General features: G+C 47.1%; 1 protein-coding gene across 5 annotated transcripts in view; it reads left to right on the top strand.

The window, feature by feature from the left end:
* The first annotated feature begins 1286 nt into the window (after positions 1 to 1286).
* The window catches only part of Arhgap17 (Rho GTPase activating protein 17), a 76999-nt gene continuing 59439 nt past the window's right edge, over positions 1287 to 18846 (top strand). For 4 of the 5 annotated variants that reach the window (XM_090357866.1, XM_090357862.1, XM_090357863.1 and 1 more), the window contains exon 1: positions 1287 to 1450. In XM_090357866.1, the coding sequence (XP_090213992.1) occupies positions 1398 to 1450 (53 nt within the window). In that variant the 5' untranslated portion in view covers positions 1287 to 1397. Of the gene's footprint in view, positions 1451 to 5166; positions 5202 to 18846 lie in introns of those variants that run through there. The other variant, XM_090357865.1, reaches the window with a different exon arrangement.

Raw genomic sequence — 18846 nt, 5'->3', positions numbered from 1 at the left:
ATAGTCTAGGGCTGCCAGTAGCTAAGAGGCCATCCTCGCCTTCTCTTGTAAACTTTTCCAGGCTAGCTTTGAACCTGGATCCTCAGATCTCAGTTTCCTGGATAATTAGAATTACAGGTGTGACCACCTGGGCCCAGCAGTCAGTTTGTTCTTGTTGTTGAGTTGGGTCCCAGGGCTTGAATTTTGGGGCTGGTCACTGTCCCTCAGCTTTTATGTTCAAGGCTGGTGCTCTACCACTCGGGCCACAGCTCTACTTCTGGCTTTTTTGCTGGTTAGTTGTAGATAAAAGAGCTTCACAGCGCTTTCCAGCCACAGGGCTGGCTTTGAACCTTTCCTGAGAAGTTAGGAACAGGCGTGAGCCTGTCCAGGACAGGACAGGACTATGACAAACACCTCCAATCTGGCTGGTCAGCAAGACTCAGGAAGATGTGGAGTTATCCGCCCCCCCCCACCCCTGCCCGCCTCTGAGAAGTCTCCTCCACCCTGTGCCCGGCTAGGCCGGCTGGCCCTGTCCTGGCACCCACACCCGGGGGTGGGGGGCTGCGTCCCTTCCCGGATGCCCCACAGGGGGTGTGTGGGGGTGTCACACGTCTGTGCTTCGTGCCCGGCTCCTCTCCACGTTCCACGTAGGTCAGGAATCCCGTCCGGGTGGTGACTTTACCATGTCCCCAAGCTGATCTACCGGGAAATATGGGCAAGGTCCCCCAGTCCGGGATGCCCGCGGGTTTCCTGTCCCGAGGTCAAGCTGAAGGTGGTCGAGGGGAGGCTGGGATGGAGCTGGGGCTTGAAGAGGAGCCCGGGGCGGGGGGGGGGGGGCCTGAAGTGGGGCTCGGAGACCAGAGCCCCAACCTCGGGTTTGAAGCGGAGCCCGTGGCCAAGTGCAGACCCGGGTTTGGCCCGGTGAGGCTGGACACACTACCCGACTCCGTTCGGCTCGGTCCAGCTTGGCTCAGCACCGCGGCCGTCACTCGGTGCGGCCAGGCTCAGCCCCAGCCCACCCCGGCCTCACCCGGGCGCTCCGGGCTCCACACGGTCCATCGTTTAGGCCCCGCCCCCTCTAGAGCCCGCCCACTCCGCTGCGTTCCGTCAGGATTCGCCCGCCCTCGGCCCCGCCCCCGGATGCCCCGCCCCCTCGCCAAGGACACGCCCACTCTTGCTTGACTCCGCCCCGAGGGCGGGCGGGCGGCGCCGCTGGAAGTGACGCCGTGAGGGCGGGGCCGGGCCGCGTCGCCCCTCCCCTCTACCCGGACCCTCCCGCCCCCCCCCCTGCCGCTGCCGCCGCCGCCGCCACCGCCACCGCCACCGCCACCGCCGCCGCTCGGGCCTGAAGCGATGTAGATCTCCGAGGTCGTCCCCTGCCCTGCCCGGCCCCAGCCCCGGGGGCCGCCACCGCCGCCATGAAGAAACAGTTCAACCGCATGAAGCAGCTGGCCAACCAGACCGTGGGCAGGCGAGTGCGGCGGGCCGACCCGCCGTGGGGGGCGCGGGGTGAGGGGCTGAGGGGGCGGGCTGGGGAGGGTCGGGGCCCGGGCCTAGGCCGGCGGGGCCGGGGGCTGCGCCTCCCCCGCGTCCCGGCCCGGGTCGCTCGGGCTCCGGACGGCATCGCCCGGGGTGTGTGAGGTGGTGGCGGCGGCGGCGGCGGGACGGGGGACCGCGCCGGCCCGGGTCCTCCCCACCCGGGTCACCCGCCCGCCCGGCTCTCTCCGACCCCCCCCCTCCACGCCGGGCGCGGAGCTAAGCGCGGGACTTGGGGGTGGGGTGGGGAGGGAGGGCGTCGTTCCCCGCCTTTCCCGAGTGACTCCCCCCTGTTCCTAGAAGTATGGACTAGCCAGAGAGTTACAGGGGGGAGGGGGAGGGGTCCCCCAAACCGGGCAAGTGAGGGGGGGGGCTTGGCTCTGGAGGTGAGACCCCGTATTTAACCGTCTCTTCCAAGCCCGACGGCTCCAGTTCTTGACATTCACCAAGTTGGGATGGGAAGTGTGGGGGGGGGGACAGTGGGGGGGGGAGAGGGAAGGATGTGGAGATAGCCTGTGCCTGGTAATATAAAACTTAAAAAAAAATGTAAATTAAAAAAAAAAAGTCTTCCTCACCCGACTATGGAAACCAATCAGCTTCCTCGTGTGTCTTTGGTATCGCTTCAATGCCTGTCAGGAAACATTGATATTTAAATGGTGACTTTTTTTGTTTTGTTTTGAGGCCATTGTCATTACCGTTGGGTTATAGTCTGCAGCACTTTTTTTTTTTTTTTTAAGGCCTGGTGATGTCACTAGCTCTACTTAACTCCACCAATTAATTTACTGTTGGTTCTGCAAAGAGATGTGTGGATTTCAAGAGCTAGTTTAGAGCTCTCCCTCCTAATAGATTATTCCCCCTCTTCTTCCTCCTCCTCCTCCTCTTCTTCTTCTTCTGTTAAGGAGAGTTTGGTTTTGCCCGAAACACGTGAGACACTTCTTAGTGGGGTGTCTGTGAAAATACTTTTACTTCCTCTTGAGTTTTCTAAATTTGCTTTTGACCATGTTTCGTTTCCTGCTACTTTTTTTCTTTTCTTCTTTCTTTTTTTGGCTTGGAGTTTTTAATTTAGCGTTGAACATTCTTCCCCAGGTTATCTTGACGCATGCCTGCTTTTTCGGCCTAATTTATATGAACCATTCAAGAAAAATAAAACTTAGGGATAGGAGGAGGGGAATTGTAATGAGGAGGAGGTTAATGTTTCAAACCAGAAGCATAGGGTGGTTTGTCATTTCACCTGGCTTTTGTAATCTCTCCATCCATTTAGAGTTTGTCACATTGTCACATGTGAGTTGCCTTGAGTGTTACATTGTTGCACTGTGTGTGTGTTACATTGCCCATTACAATGTTTATAGTTACATTGTTGGCCCGGGTAAAGCATGGAATTTTGTTCTTAAGGGGTTTAGAGAGTTTTTTGTCTTGGAAGCCCTTTAGAGTCCCTTTGAGGGTTGCTTTTTTTTTAGCTTCCCTATTTTCATATCATGTACTTTCAGTTTCTAAGGGAGGCTAAGATTTCTCACTCGGTATCCTCTCCCTGGAAATCTGGACAGTCTCCTCATGACATCTAACCTACAAACACCTCTGTCTTCAGGCTTCCTTGAGGATGGTTTCTGTGTCTTTAGAAGATCCTTGATGTTGCAACATAGAATGGATGTCCCTCCCCTGCTTTTTTTTTTTTTTTGGCATTGCCTCTTGACTTTCCTCTGTTCCTCACTAACCTATAACACCTGTGATTTCTGCTATTCCCTCCTCCCCCCTTTTTTTTGATGGGAGCTTGAACACAGTGTCTGGGCACTGTTTCTGAGGTATTTGTTCAAGGCTAAGGCTCTGACCCCTCGAGCCACACTTCCACTTATGCCTCCTTTGATTCTCAAGATCTGCTGTGGCTCCTGTCACACAGCAGGTAATTGATCACCTGACTTCAGGATCCTATCTCTGTACTACATTGCCTGGTGCTGTGGAGCTGAGTATGGGAAAATGTGAACTGGACAGGGTAGCTAGTGATTCATACTGGGACTTTAATTCTGGGCCTGACCTTTGACTCTGAAAAATCTTTATTGCTAGATGCCAGTGGAAGCTGCAGCTATTACAGAGTTATTCAGGGTGTGTCTGTTAGGCACCCAAAGTTAGAACATCTGTTTTTACTGGGAACCTGTTGCGTTCTTGCTGTTGATTTCTTAGGTCTTTATGTAGTGTGTGTGTGTGTGTGTGTGTGTGTGTGTGTGTGTGCACGTGCGTGTGCTCATGCATGCATGTGTGTGCCAGTTTGGGGGAGTGAACTCCCTTAGCTTTTTTGCTCAAGACTGGAGCTCTGCCACTTGGACCCCTCACTGTGGGTTCTGGTTTTGGTTTTAATTTGCTGGAGATAAGATTCCCCTGCTGGAGCTGGCTTCAAACTCTGATCCTCAGATCTCAGCCTCTTGAGTAACTAGGATTACAAGCACAATCTACCAGATCCTGGCCTTTCTGTATCTTTTCCTCTCTACTTAAATTATTGCAAAGGAATACCAGAGGCCAGAGATAGCCTAGGGGGTCATTAGTTCATGGAAGTCAGTGATTTGTGGGCACCGGAGTGTGTTGGGTCCAGGTAAAAGTTTGAAAGCACAAAAGGATTTCCCTTTCTGGGATATGAACGGAAACGGAAGGTGTGCGTGCAGATATCTTGCCCAATGTGTATGTGTGACGGAGAATTAGTTACTCCTGCAAGATAGAGACCTGTCGAGTGGCCCCTCTGGTGGGGCTCCGTGGGAGTGATCTGGGTGGAGGATTAGTAACATCTGTAAGAAATGAATTCCCATGGTGCAATCTGCTTACTGTGGGTGGCTGAGTCTACTTAGAAACATGGAAGGCATGTGAGGGGGTTTGTGATGTGGGTGTCTTGTCTACCTGGCGATTGTTGGATCTGTCATTTAGTGAATACCAGAACTCTGAACTGTGCATCCCTGCACAATCAAAGGTAAAAAGTCATGGTTTCTGCCCTCAAGCTGCTCCACAGATATGTGGAGGAGATAGGCCAGTGCAAAATAATTACCTCTCTGAGATAAGTGTTTATAGAAGGCTGAGGATTGCTCAGGGGAAAACCTCACTGGGATTGGAACGAAGAAGGAGGAGGTAAGCAAGCATCTTAGGAGAAAATGAGAGTAGAGCCTTTTGTTTTTCTCCACCTCCTAGCACGACTTTCACATTTTTCTCACAGTGATGAGGTGTGTTTGTGTATGTTGATGGTAAGAGAACCCAAGTCAGGGTACCCATGCCAAGAGAGGAAAAGCATTCTGCGAAAACACAAGACACCAAGTGGCTTTATATGAGGTTGACTATGAGGCCTGTGTGTATCAGGACCTCCCCCACCCCTTCCTCAGGCTTCCATTGTCCTCCATAGGAGCCCCAGAGGGAAAGAATACTTTGTGACTGTGGCCAAAGTACCAGGATTGACTCCGAATGTCTCTGGGTCACATGCCTGCTTTTCCCAGGAACTGAATGCAGCCAGCCCCACCCAATCCATGTGGACCAGAGTAGAGGAGTCTGGGTGACAAGGGAGAAAGCTTGCTGGTCAGGCCAGCAAGAAGTTTCCTGCCCTGACTTTTGCAGCCAGACTACAGAGAAAGATCTTTTGCCCTTTCATATCCTTAGATGCAGCTAATCCAGCCATCTCAGAGAGTGCCTCGGGGAGGTGCTGTCCTGAAAAGAGGAAGGTGAGAAGCTACAGTAAGTGAGGCACATGAAGTTAAGAGAACCGGAGGTGAAGGAGAGGAATCCAGGGCTCTAACTAGGCCCTGCAGGTTAGACCCTCTCCCTAGAGAGTCTAACCTAACCTGGTCTAAAGATTTCCCCTGGAGGCTGAGTGCTTTCCTTAACCAAGTTGTCTCTTGACACTTGAAGGTTACAAACCTAAGAGCCTGGAGGGCCTATAAAATAAATGAGTGATCTGGGCCAGACAAGACCTGCAGAGGACCTGCACTGTGTCTGAGAAAGAGGCTGTGTGGGAATGTAGGCCCAGTATGGCCACCCTCTGCAGTTTTCAGGAAAATCCCACAGTGTGGTTTCCAAGAACATCCAATGGCATTTAAATCAAAGTAAACAACCACTGTGGCACTACGTGAGACCACAGAAAATTCCTGGAGACCAGATGTATCCAATATTTACTGGTCCTCTCATCAGGGAAGCAGGCTGAGGGGATTTTAACTTTATTTCCCCCATCTTCCTTACCCTTATACCCCTGCATTCTTTATTGAGCATCTGTGAAAGGCCTGTTTTTCCATCTATATTTCAAGAGTGGTGTGGTTTTCAAAGGATTGGGCTAAAATACCTGACCTGATTCTCACCCATAGGGCATTATCACAGAAAAAATGTCTTGGCAAGTTGGCACATTTACTAACTAGCCAGCCCAGTACACCAGTGCAGGCCTTCTGCCAGGAGGGCTCGTGTGCTTCCTTTTCACCGGGGATGTTTGTTAAAATGCCTTCTGGGTGAGATATTATCACTTATTCTTGATTTAATGATGAGGAAGCCAGAAATCAAAGCTAGGTCATGAAGCTGGTAAATGACAGAGCTGTGGCTATAAATCTGGGCAAGAAGGCCCCTGCTGGTTTTTTGTTTTTTGTTTTTCTTTTGTCGATCATGGGACTTAAACTCTGGGCCTGAACACTGTCCTTGAACTCTTCAGCTCAAGGCTACGGCCCTGATCCTTGAGCCACAGCGGCACTCCTGGTTTTCTAGTGGTTAATTGGAGATAACAGACTTTAGTGCCCGGGCTAGCTTTGAACGATGATTCTCAGATCTCAGCCTTCTGAGTAGCTAGGATTACAGGCGTGAGCCATGGGGCCCAGCTCCCTTGCTGAATTTTAACAATGCTGTCATCAAATCCTGGAGGCAATGTGTTGGATTCTAGGGCTGTCTAAGGAAGGACTCTCAGTCAGAATCGGTCTCATACTGAGGGTGAGGAATCCCTACCTGGTTCGGCCTTCTTCAGTCAAAGCCAGAGATGGCACATGCATGTTCAGTTTGATCGACTCTGCTTATTGATATACTGTCACCTGCTTTTTAAATAGAATTGCTTTCACATGACCATCTGGATTTCCTGCTGTGTCTAAGAATCTTGGATGATCTGTCAGTCAGCACCTGCGTTCCTACCTAGTCCAGGAGCTGGAGTGGAGGAACAACTCTCCCCTCTAGGACAGATCAGTCCTCCAGTGTCTTGATGTTTCAGCCCCAGCTGCTCCCAGTTGACCAAGCATGGTCTTTGAGACCTAAGGACCCTTCTCCAGAAAGGAAGAGGCTAGCCCCGTGGATATCCACAGCACTGATTTCACATCCATCCCAGTGCCAATCTCAGAGCCATTCTCTGATGCACATTAGATAAGCCAGGGTTTCTTCCCTGTGAGACGGTCCTTCCTATCCTAGCCTGTCTCCCATGACAGATCCTTGTTTTGCTTGCATGACCATTTTCTGTGTGCCTTGCCCACTCCACAGCTGCTTTTCACTCTGCAGTTCCAGGACCACTGTGAACAGGATGGCTGCGGGATGCCGGATAGCTAGGCTTTGCTTTAAAACTCCCCTGGAGCAGGAGTAAGAAGTCAATGGCAGCCTTTTTCTTAATCTGAACTTGGTTACTTATGTCATTTGCACATTGTGAAAGCCTCACATATCCAACAGGTGCCTGCAAATTCATTCTTCATGGTGAGGAAGAATGAATGACAAAAGTGTGCTGGGGTGGCATCTTCCCTATCTGTCATGTTACTCTATGGTGTTGCCCCTGGCTAAAGTTCTCAGTTTGTACCAGAGAGAACCTCCGGGATTTGCCATCATAGCAGAGTCAGTATGTATACCAGGCATTCCTGGAAGAAAGAGCTGTACTTTGAGCCAGGGGCCAGTGGCTTACACCTGTAATCCTTGCTATTCAGGAGGCTGAGATCTGAGGATCAAGGTTCAGGGCCAACCTGGACAGGAAAATTTGTGAGACTTATCTCCAGCTAACTGCAGAAAAAAAACAAAGCCAAAAGTGGACCTGTGGTTCAAGTATTGGAGTGCTAGCCTTGAACAAAAATGCTCAGGGACAGCACCCAAGCCTTGAATTCAAGCTCCAGGACTGTCACAAAAAGAAAGAAAACCAACCGGATGCTGGTGGCTCATTCCTGTAATCCTAGTGACTCAGGGAGTTGAAATCTGAGGGTTGAGGTTTAGCCAACCTGGGCAGGAAAGTTCCTGAGACTCTTAGCACCGATAAATTATTCGGAAACAGCCAAAAGTGGCACTGTGGCTCAAGTGGTAGAGTGCTTACATTGGGCCAAAGAAGGAGAGAAAGAAAGGGGGAGAGGAAGGGAAGGAATGAAGGAGGGAGGGAGAGAAGGAAGGAGGGGAAAGAAAGAGTTATGATTTACATAGATCATTTTATTTCTGTTTCTCAAGTGTTAATTCCTTGCCACAGTAATTAATGATGTATAAATGTATTCAAAATGTATCATTACAGTTGGATCCACTTTGTGCTTTCTTTACATTTCTTTTTTTTCCATCCTCCCTTCCTTCCTTTCTTTTTCTTTCTTTTTCTCTTTCTCTCTCTTTCTTTCTTGTTTGTGGTACTGTTTGAGCCGGTGTTTCTTGCTTGTGGTGCGCTACCACTTAAGCAATGCTTCTAACCCTGTTTTACTGCTAGTTACTTTGGAGACTGAGTCTCCTAACTTTTCAGCTTAAACCTGAATCCTCTAGATCTCATCCTCTGTAGTAACTAGTTTCAGATGCAAGCTACTGGTGCCCTGAAGTTTCAGATTTATTATTATTATTATTATTATTATTATTATTATTATTTTGTGGGTCATGGGGCTTAAACTTTGGGCCTGGTTGCTGTCCCTGAGCTCTAAATTTAGCTCAGGGTTACCTCTCTGCTCCTTGAGCCACTTGTCCCACTTCCTGTTTTCTAGTGATTAATTGGGACTAAGAGTCTCGTAATCTTTAGTGCCCAGGTGACTTTGAACTGTGATCCTCAGATCTCAGCCTCCTGAGTAGCTAGGATTACAGGAGTGAGCTACCGCACCTGGCTTCAGATTTTCATATTGACTTTAAGAATAGTAAATAAGGATTGTAAATCTGTATTGCTGTCAGTCATGTGCCTGTTGAAAGCATCTGTGTAAATTTCTCATTTAAATAATGTTTTCTATATTTTGAAAGATTGGGTCCCACATCTTGATTGTATATTCAGGAGTCACAAACTAAAATACCAAGGCAAATGAAATAAAGAAGTGAAACAGGAAGTGGGCATAAGCCAGTAGGGAGTGATGGAGACTGTGATGAACATATTGAAAACATGCTCATTTAAAGGGTACAGTTGCTCTTCAGCTCTTATGCACCTGTTGCCTTAGTGAATGTGGGTACGACTTGGCTACATGTCCACATTTTAAAAGATGCTCCAAAGGCCAAGAGTTTGGCCTAGTAGTAGAGTGCTTGCCTAGCATGCACAAAGACCCAGGTTCAAGTCCTTGGTACCACATACATAGAAAAAAAGCCAGAAATGGTGCTGTGGCTCAAGTGGTAGAGCTCTAGCCTTGAAAAAGCCCAAGGACAGTGCTCAGTCTCTGAGTACAAAAAAAAAAAAATGGTGAGTTCTATGTGAAATTTTTTAGTAGGTCGGTTGATTGGTTTTGGTGGTACTGGGGTTTGAAATCGTATGTTTGGTATTTAAATGTTCACAACTGAAAAAAAAAAATCCCACAGACCAAACAAAACTTATCTGCAAACTTTATCTGGCCTTGGGTAGCTGGCTTTGCTCTTTAGTTTGCAGACTGAGCCCTGTGGTTTGAAAAGGTGTCTGTGGTGCAGGTTATGAGCTAGTTTTTTGAGATGGGGATGGCTGATCTGCTTTGTCATTATTTATTATATACACACTGCAGTTTGTGTATATAGGATATTCCACAATAAAAATGGACAGGCAAATCAACAGGCACTTTTAGAGCTGCCTTACTTTCCAGCCATGTGCACATTTTCCTTTCTACCTATAAATTTCATTCTTCTTTTGAGGGGAAGGGTGGTATTGGAGCTTGAACTCAGGGCCTAAGCACTGTCCCTTAGCTTTTTTTTTTTTTTCTCAAGGATAGCATTTTACGACTTAAACCCGTTTCACTGCTAGCTTATTTTTTGTTGTTGCTGTTTTGTTTTATTTTTATAGTTAATTAGAGGTAGGAATCTCACAGACTTTCCTAACCAGGCAGGCTTTGAACTGAGATCCTTAGAGCTCAGCCTCCTGAATAGCTAGGATTACAGGTATGTGCCACTGGTGCTCTGCCAAATTTCATTCTTAAAAGCTATTTACTTTGGCAAAGTGAATGCAAGCAGCACTTTAAGGATAGGTGTCTTCCTCGTAAAAAGGATGATATTCGTTCCTCCCTGTGTGTCCTTGGGACCCCAGGAATGCTAAATTTCCCAGATATTCAGGTCCCCTGTACAAATGGTGTAGTCCATATCTGGGGTTTATAACCATTCCTTGTATAGGAAATTAATATTTTGTGTAACCACAATGTTTCCAAATCGTACTTGAAGATGATACGTCTTTCACTTAGTTTACAAATGAAGAAACACTGCACTAATACGTATGACACAATGAATATCCCATTGTTATATCACCTTAAGTAGCATTAGATATTGTGTGTGTGTGTGTGTGTGCTCATGCGCGCGTGCCTGTGTGCATGCATGCGCACACATGTCTGCCTGTATATCTGTGTTCCAGTTCTTGGGCTTGAACTTAGGGTATGGAGTCCATCCTTGAACTTCTTTTGTTCAAGACTAATGTTCTACCACTTAGCTACAGCTCCACTTCCAACTTTTTACTGTTTAATTGGAGATGAGAGTCTCACAAACTCCACTGCTTGGGCTGGCTTAGAACTACAATCCTCAAATCTCAACCACTGGAGTAGCTAGGATGACAGGCACAAGCCCCGAACACTTGCTCTCTTGGAGCTGAAGATTAAACCAGTGGTGTAATTTGGGGGTAGCAGAGACCCTAGATTCCATACCTAGCCCTGAGCTACTTATCCACCCAAATCAAAATCAGTGCATCTGTATCTTAGTTGAGGTCCCTATGTATGTCATTTGTCTATGTAGTTGTCATTGCATTAATGTTTACTTATCAGTTTCATTGTTCAGTTAACAATTCTGTTCGACAAATCATGTCTGTTGCCATCAGCTGTTTAATATATAACCAGTCCTCCAGAACTTGAGTGGTAAGATAGACGTATAAAGAGATCACGTAACTATAACCAGCTGAGCCTATTCCAGCAGATCTTCAATGTAATTCATGAATATTATTCCATTCCTTTATTCATTACTGATTTGTGTGTGTGTGTGTGTGTGTATGTATGCACACATGTGCATACGCGTGCTGTTCCTGAGGCTTAAACTCAGCGCTTGGGTGCTGTCTCTGAACTCTTTTGTACAAGCTTCGCAAGCACTCTTACTACGTAAGCCACAGTTCCACTTCCAGCTTTTTGGTGGTTAGAGGTAAGAATCTCAGGGACTCTTTCTGCCCAGGCTGGCTTTGAACCTCGATCCTCAGATCCCACCCTCCTGAGTAACTAGAGTTACTGGTGTGAGACATCAGCGCCTGGCATCATTAACGAGTATTTGTTTGTTTGCTTATTGCTGTTTATGTGGTGCTGAGGAATTAACCTAGGGCTTCCTGCATGCTAGGCGAGCACTCTACCACTAGGCCACGCTCCCGGCCCCAGTGAATGATTCTTGATTCATGAACATGTTGACTTTCTTGTTCCTGGGGTTACTTAAAATGAATTCAGTGATGGAATCTTGACCAGGCACAAGATTAGACTTATATAAGAAACTTTATTTGGGATAGGTAACAATTTGTTATAGCAAATCAATCTCAGTATTGAACCCAGGACCTTGGGCATGCTGGGCAAGCCCTCTACCACTGAGCCACTTGTGCTGCTCAGCTGCTCCCTCTCTCCTATCCTCTTTCACTCCATGCCCCACAATGTTTCTTTTTCCATATCTTCCTCTCAGAGCTGCCTTTAGGTCTCACAGTCAAATTGAATCTTTCCTTAACATTTTTCCTAGAATTCCTTGGTTTAGTCAAACCTATACCTCTTCAAGAGCTTCCATCATAAATCACAGATTCAGTAGGCAGGGGCTGGAATGAGTACAAATATTCATAGAAATAACTGTTCAGAAATGCATGGGAGTGCGTCCAGCTATCTATCACCTCTTGCCGTGAACATGGGTGGGTCAGCCATCTTGAATTTCACATGGTCACAGGATACTCACAGATGCCTGGGCTAGAGCAGCCACCTGACATGGGGCCTGCCTCTGTCACCAGAGTGCCCATTATACTTACATGTCTCCTTTTAAACACTTCCATGATATTCCAGTTTTAGGAGACCACTACAATGGTAGAATTTGTGACACCCTTATAAGCAGAAGGCAGAGAAATTGGGGCATTCGAAAGAGAAGTCTGGCAGCAGACAAGACATGAGGAGAAAGAACACCAGGGAGGCAGAGATGACAGCCAGAATTAAGAAAAACACCTAACACCAAGCATAGGAAACATGTTCTTTTTTTATTTTCCAGTTGTGTAATGCTTTTCTTACAAATGTAATTCTTACCTCTCCTTTGGGCCTCCCAATAGGCTACCTCTTCTCTCCACTGGCTTTGTGACTTTGGGTGTGTGTGAGTGTGTGTGTGTGTGTGTGTGTGTGTGTGTGAGCACCAAGGATATAGACTAAGTAGCTATTTAGTAGCTACAGCTAAGTAGGTACTTTAAATTTGGATGAGTTACTATCCATCAGATTATTTTATTAATTATAGTTTCCAGTTCTTACGCAAAAATGAATTTATATTTCAACTTTAGTTTTTGTATTTGGAATTTGATGGGTTGACCCAGCACTGTAAAAGGAAGGGGGGGGGAAGAAATACCAAAACAACAATAAAGAATGCAATTCTTGCATACACATTCTGCAACACGTGATATATGGGTGTGATGTGGAAAAGTCCTGCTCCGTCTTGATTATACACCTGCCAAGTCTTTCCCTCACCTTAATTTTGTGATAGTCAGTTTCCCTAAAAGCAGGTGGTACCCAGAAAGCAAGGAGAAAGTGTATCAGCCCCTCCCAAGCCAACAGGGCACATTGAAAGGTCAGCATGGATATGAAAGATTTGTTGAAAGGTGGTGGGTCTTTAGCAGGAATGGGGCAGCATTTTTGGGGAAAAGTGAACTGAGCGTTCTCGAGGTGGTACTGAACTCTGCACCCCCAGTGTGTGCAGGTGGCAAGGGTTTTCTGTGATGGTGATGATCTGTCATCTTGCTGCTGCGCTGATTGCCCTGGTCTAGGCCCTAGATAACAAAAATAAACTGGAGGGTGGCATTTGTTGCCTTGTAAATCTGTGCCTGGGGAAAAGTGAAAGAGAGGGAAGATAATCTGGAGAGGTTAAGATTGAGCTGAGATGCTTCCGTTTAGATACTCCAGCTGTTATGTGTGGCCTGACTATTGGCTTGTTGTTGTTGCTGACACTATGGAATCCTCAGTTGGTTAGCTTGGATAATCTTAGTGTTCCCTCTGTATTTTTAATTATTTAGCTAGATATGGTCAATCATTTTGACTTAATTTGGACACATCTATGTATGTAATAATGTCATATTCCTATTTCTCTTAGTTTCCTTCCTTCTATTATTATTATTAAAGGAGATAGGGTCTCACAATATTGCCTACGATGGCAATCACAATCTTTATAACTTAGTTTAGCTCCTCAAGTGCTGAGATTACAAGTATGTCTCACAATGCCTGATTTTCTCTTCCCCCCCCCCCCACCTCGGAAGGGACAGGCTGAATCTGGGCCTAGATGATTTTTTTTTTTTTTCAGTTGTGGGGCTTGAACTCAGGGTCTTGGTGTTGTCTCTGAGCTCAAGGCTAGCACCTGCCGCTTTGAGCCACAGCTCCACTTGTAGTTTTTGAGTGGTTAATTGGAGATGAAGAGTCTCATAAGGACTTTTCTGCCCAAATTAGCTTTGAACAGTGACCCTCAGATCTCAGCTTCATGAATAACTAGGATTACAAGCTTGAGTCACCAGTGCCCTAAGTGATTTCTACACCTCTCCTTTCCAAATAGCTGGGAGTAGAGGGGCATACCACTGTGACTGACTTTTCCTATTATGTTAAATGATTTGTCATCCTTTATTTAGTTGGTTAGACTCCAGGACAATGTGTAACAGTTTGGAATTTCAACAGGAATGTTCAAAATCCTGCTAAAATGCAAGTGCAATAGGGATAGTCCTGGAGGAGGTTGGCAGGCATTGTTCTCCTAAGCCACACGCCTGCAGTGTGAGCCTTTGTCCTGTGTCTTAGTCAGCAGGTTGCAAGTGGGGTTTTTTCTTTTTATTTTTTTTATATTACGTTGTTTACAGAAGAAAATGAACTGTGCTTTACCACCTCTTTCGGAACTGGTACATGGGGCACCCTTCAATGTTTAGATGGAAGGGCAGGATTTGGAAATTTGGTATGCCTCCTAGAAACTGCCCAAGAAATGCCCGTGAAGCATTCTGTATGCTCTGAGGGCTTGTACTTGGGCCAGAGAGACAAGGGGTCACCTTAGACTGGTGCTCAGCCAGGCGAGAGGGAGGAATTTGTAAAGTAGGAGACGGGTCTTTCAGCAAGGCTACAGGAGATGTGGCAGTTTGGACTCTGGGGCCCCCAGCCTGCCCTGGACACTGGTATTAGTCACCTGACCTGCCTAAGGCTGAAGCTGTGCTGACTGGTTTGTACCTTAGACCTGTGGCTCGTCCTTTTGAAGTTACTCTTGCTCTCCTGTGGTCCCACTCCTGAGCTCTCTGGGAACCATTCCTACGAGGCTAACCTGCAAAGTGATTTGTGTGTGTGTGTATATATATGTGTGTGTATGGGGGTTGGTTGTAGGGCTTGAACCCAGGGTCTGGGCACTGTTCCTGAGTCTCTTTATGCTCAAGTCTAGTGCATTATCACTTGAACTACAGCACCACTTCCAGTTTTTGAGTGGTTAATTGGAGATAAGAGTCTCACTAGGACTTTTCCACCTAGGCTAGCTTTGAACTGTGATCCTCAAATCTCAGCCTCCTGAGTAACTGGGATTGACTGGTGCCCCACTCTACAAAGTGGTTTTTAATAGGTAGGGCCCCTCTGGATTCCTGAGAAGCTCACAGGATGCATCCATCTAACACTGGACTTGTGTTCTATGTTCTTGCCTGGCAGGTGATTTTAAATGCAGGATGCAGAATTTCTGCTACTTCAACCATACAGAAGATACTTAAGGCTTAGGAGCCAGATGAAAACATTGAGAAATGGTGAGGGCAATTTCAGTGGAGAAATCGAATGGAGAGAACCTGCGACAGTATGTCACTGTCACTTCCAAGGAAGTGTTAGTTCCCAAGGCAGTGTATGTAATTGTAGGCCCTGAATCTTAATGTGTTTTCTTCTCTCCCTCCCTCCCTCCCTTCCTTCCTTCCTTCCTTCTTTTTTTTCTTCTTCCTTATTCTCTCTCTCTCTTTCCTTCCTTCCCTCCCTCCTTCCCTCCCTCCCTCCCTCCCTCTCTTTCTCTCTCATATTCTAGGGTTTGAACTCCGGGCCTTTTACTTCCTAGCCCATGCCTCTAGCCCATTATTTGATAATTATTTGATATTACTTGATATTATTTGATTATTTGATATTACTGTTGTTGTTGTTATTATTATTATTATTGTCAGTCATCGGGCTTGAACTTAGGGCATGGGTGAGGTTCCTGAGCTTTTTCACTTAAGGCTAGAGCTCTGCCACTTTGAGCCACAGCTCCACTTCCAGCCTTCTAGTGGTTCGTTGGAGATAAGAGTCTTACAGACATTCCTGCCCAGGCTGGCTTTGAACTTTGATCCTCAGATCTCATCTTCCTGAGTAGCTAGAATGACAAGCATGAGCCACCACGCTGGCTTACTTTTTATTATTTTTGAAGAGTCTTGTATTTAAGCCCTGGGCTGGGCTAAATCCAAGATCCTTCTGTGTATACTTCCTGTATCTAGGATGACAGGCACACACCACCGCGCTCAGCTTTTTATTGTTTTCGATGTGGTTTCACTTTTTTGCCGGGGCTGGCCTTGAACCATAATCCTTCCTATCTCTGCCTCTTAAGTAGCCATGATTACAGGTGTGAACCACATGCCAGATTGAGGGTAGTCATGAGGAATCGAAACATTTCTGGAAACCTTAGATGGAGATTCTCACTACCTTCTTGCCAGAAAGAAAAGAAAAGGAAAAAGCATCCACACACATTGAGCCACATACAATTTCAAGTGCGTGGACACAAACCCCAGGATGAAAGAAAACCAGGTGACCTATCTGGCCAATGCAAAGAACGCACTAGTTATCCATGAGGTGTTCCTTGACTACTCGAGAGAAATACTAGTTACTCGTGTGTCCTTTGGTGTGCACGCCTGTATGTGCTGCAGTCTACACAGGTGCCTCACCCCAAGAAGCAGAAATGTGGTTCCCTCTGACTAGGCTTTGTGATGAGCTTTCTGGCAGTGAGTTTATTCCCTCATGCTTTAGGGGAGTGAGTGAGCTCAGGTCTCTCACGTACTGATCACCATCTCTCTCCGACCTCTGCCCGGTCAACCTCTATGCCTTGTACCCACACTTGTGACCTAGAACTCCAGACCCCCCAGGGGAACAGGGCCAGAGATGTTTCACAAGTTGGCAAGGGAGTGAAGGGGATCACAAGACGAAATCCTAGCAGACAACAGGTTAGTACTGGGAAAAGTAGTTCGGTTAGATTTCACCTCACCACCATATGCCAAAATAAATTCCAGACAGATTAAGAGTTTCATGAAGATGTTGAGGTTGGAGCTGAGTGGTAGAGTTCTTACCTGGCATGTGGATACCCTGGCTTCTTCAGACCCTGGTATGTGTGTTTGGGGGTGGGTCTGGGGGTAGGAATGATATGTGAGTTTAAAAATAAAAGAAGTAGAAGAGCTGGGTACTGGTGGTTCACACCAGTAATCCTAGCTGCTCAAAAGGCTGAGATCTGAGGATCAAGGTTCAAAGCCAGCCCAGGCAGGACAGTCCATGAGACTTTTTTCTCTCCGATTAATCACCAAAAAAGCCCAAAGTGGGAGTTGTGATTCAAGTCATAGAGCACTAGCCTTGAACAAAAGAGCTCAGGGGCAGCATCTAAGCCCTGAGTTCAAGCCCCAGAACCAACACATGAGAGACAGAGAGACAGAGACAAAAGAGAATATGTAGTGTCATGGAAAAGCATGGAGATAGAACAATGCAAGATAATCTGCAGAGTTAATTAAGCTTCAGGCTGGTGCTGCTGCTCTGTCATATAACACTTGCCTAGCCTGTGTGATGCCCTAGATTGGATCCCCAATCCTGGGGAGGGGGGCAAGAGAGAGATACACTGTGATGTATTATGATATCATAATTAAAATTACGTTGAATGACTAATGGGAAAAACCTAACAACAGTCACATGGAGAGTTAAAATCTTACTGTATCAAGTCTTTTTTGGGGGCGGGGGGAGGGTGCCCATTCTGGGGCTTAAACTCAGGGCCGAGCATTGTCCCTAAACTACCCACCCCCCCTTTTTTTTTTTTTTTTAATCTCAGGGCCTGAGCACTGTCCTTGGGCTTTCTCAAGCCTAGAGCTTTACCACTTGAGCCATAGTATCATTTCTGGCTTTTTCTGTATATATGTGATACCAAGGAATCAAACCCTGGGCCTTCGTGCATGCTAGGCAAGCACTCTACCACTAGGCCAAACTCCCAGCCCCCTAAACTTCCTTTGCTCCAGGCCAGTGTTCTGCACTTAAGATTCATTGTCACCTCCATTTTTTTCTGAGTAGTTTGTTGGAGATAAGAGTGTCCGGGCCTTTCCAGCCCAAGCTACCTTTGAAGCAGAATCCTTAGATCTCAGCCCACTGCAACCAGCCTGTATCAAGTTCTTAATGTAAACAATGCCTCCCTACTGAGCAAGTTCTCAGGTGAACTGCAGGTATGTGAGGCAGAGTTCAGTTACAAGTCTTCTCAAAAAAATGCAAAGCCTCAAGACTCCATTTTCCACTCAATGGGCCCAGTTCAAGATAGTGGCCCATTATGATCTTGGGAGTAGAGAGAGGGAAGGATGGAGGGAGGGAGGGAGGGTGTGTCACCTTTGCCAGTGGGAAAGTAAATTGGCTGTCTTTTCCAAGAAGCAATTTGTGTTTTAAGAACTGCTTCTGAAACCTTCTGCCTGATCCTTTCATCTACTGTCTGACCACAGTCTCTCTCCACTGAACACGTCTTCCTGGCAGTGCCTTCCGCCCTCCCTCTCTTTTCCCCTTCCTTGCTTCCCAGCCTGGGGTCCATCAGCCAAGTTCCTCTCACACCGTTCACACTCTGCTGGGGTGATCTTTTTCTTTCACTTGTTTTCCTACACCTGGAGTACAGGGTGTGGTCCAGAAAGATCATCCAATTTGTATGGGTCAAAGCTTTCTGGCCTTCCAGCTGAGCTGGGCTTTTCCCTGGCTCCTTTCTACAGCCCACTCTCTCACAGCCAGACTTTCACTTTCCTAGCCTGGACACACCCACTCTCCTTGGATGACCTGCTTCAGATCTCCACAGAACACTGGCTGGCCACTCTGCTCTAATGGTCTAGTCGGCCATGCACTCTTCCCCTCCATCCCTCCACCTGGTGGAGGCAACCCTCCAACCTGGGCCTATTTCCAGGGGCGTGGCCCCTGGCCTCCCCTTTCTGTACCGCCTTCCCACACACCCCGTTCTTCACCACCAGGCTTCTCTGGCTCCTCCCACCCCTCAATGCCCAGCATCTTGGCCTCCAATACTTGCCCTAGTTATTTTTGTATCCAAGGACCTAGCCCAGCACAGTCACCCAATAAATATTATTTTAATGAGTAAGACCCAAGCCAGTCAAAATCTTAAATAAAATTTTCTAGAATAGGAAAAAAGAGATACCAATACTCATGCAAATAGGAAAAAAATATTGAAAATAAATATTTAAGGGCCAAGATGCCCTCCTCCCTTTCCCCTCATCCCTCCATCTTGGCATCCACTGCCCCCTCTTGTCTCACCTCCTCTGTCCCCTGGGCCATAGTTACTTCACTCACACTTCATTCCTGTTCTTTCCCGTCCCTGGCAACTGACTGGTCTCTATTCCTTTTTTTTCCTCTCCTCCCCCGACTCCCTTTTCTTTCCTTCCTTCCAGCATATTTGTTTGAGATGGGATCTTGCTGTGTAGTCCAGGCTGGCTTTGAACTCACGCCTGTCCGGGACTCCTCTGTTCTCTGCTTTGGCTCTCCTCTTTGCCCTGGGTTTCTGCCTCATCCTCTCTTGGAGCAGCTTCCC

This window comes from Megascapheus bottae, chromosome 25 (genome assembly GCF_031878675.1).
Source record: "Megascapheus bottae isolate mThoBot1 chromosome 25, mThoBot2.hap1, whole genome shotgun sequence".
Classification (NCBI taxonomy): domain Eukaryota; kingdom Metazoa; phylum Chordata; class Mammalia; order Rodentia; family Geomyidae; genus Megascapheus; species Megascapheus bottae.
Note: the sequence above shows the minus strand (reverse complement) of the source record. Positions and strands in the feature narration are given on the sequence as shown.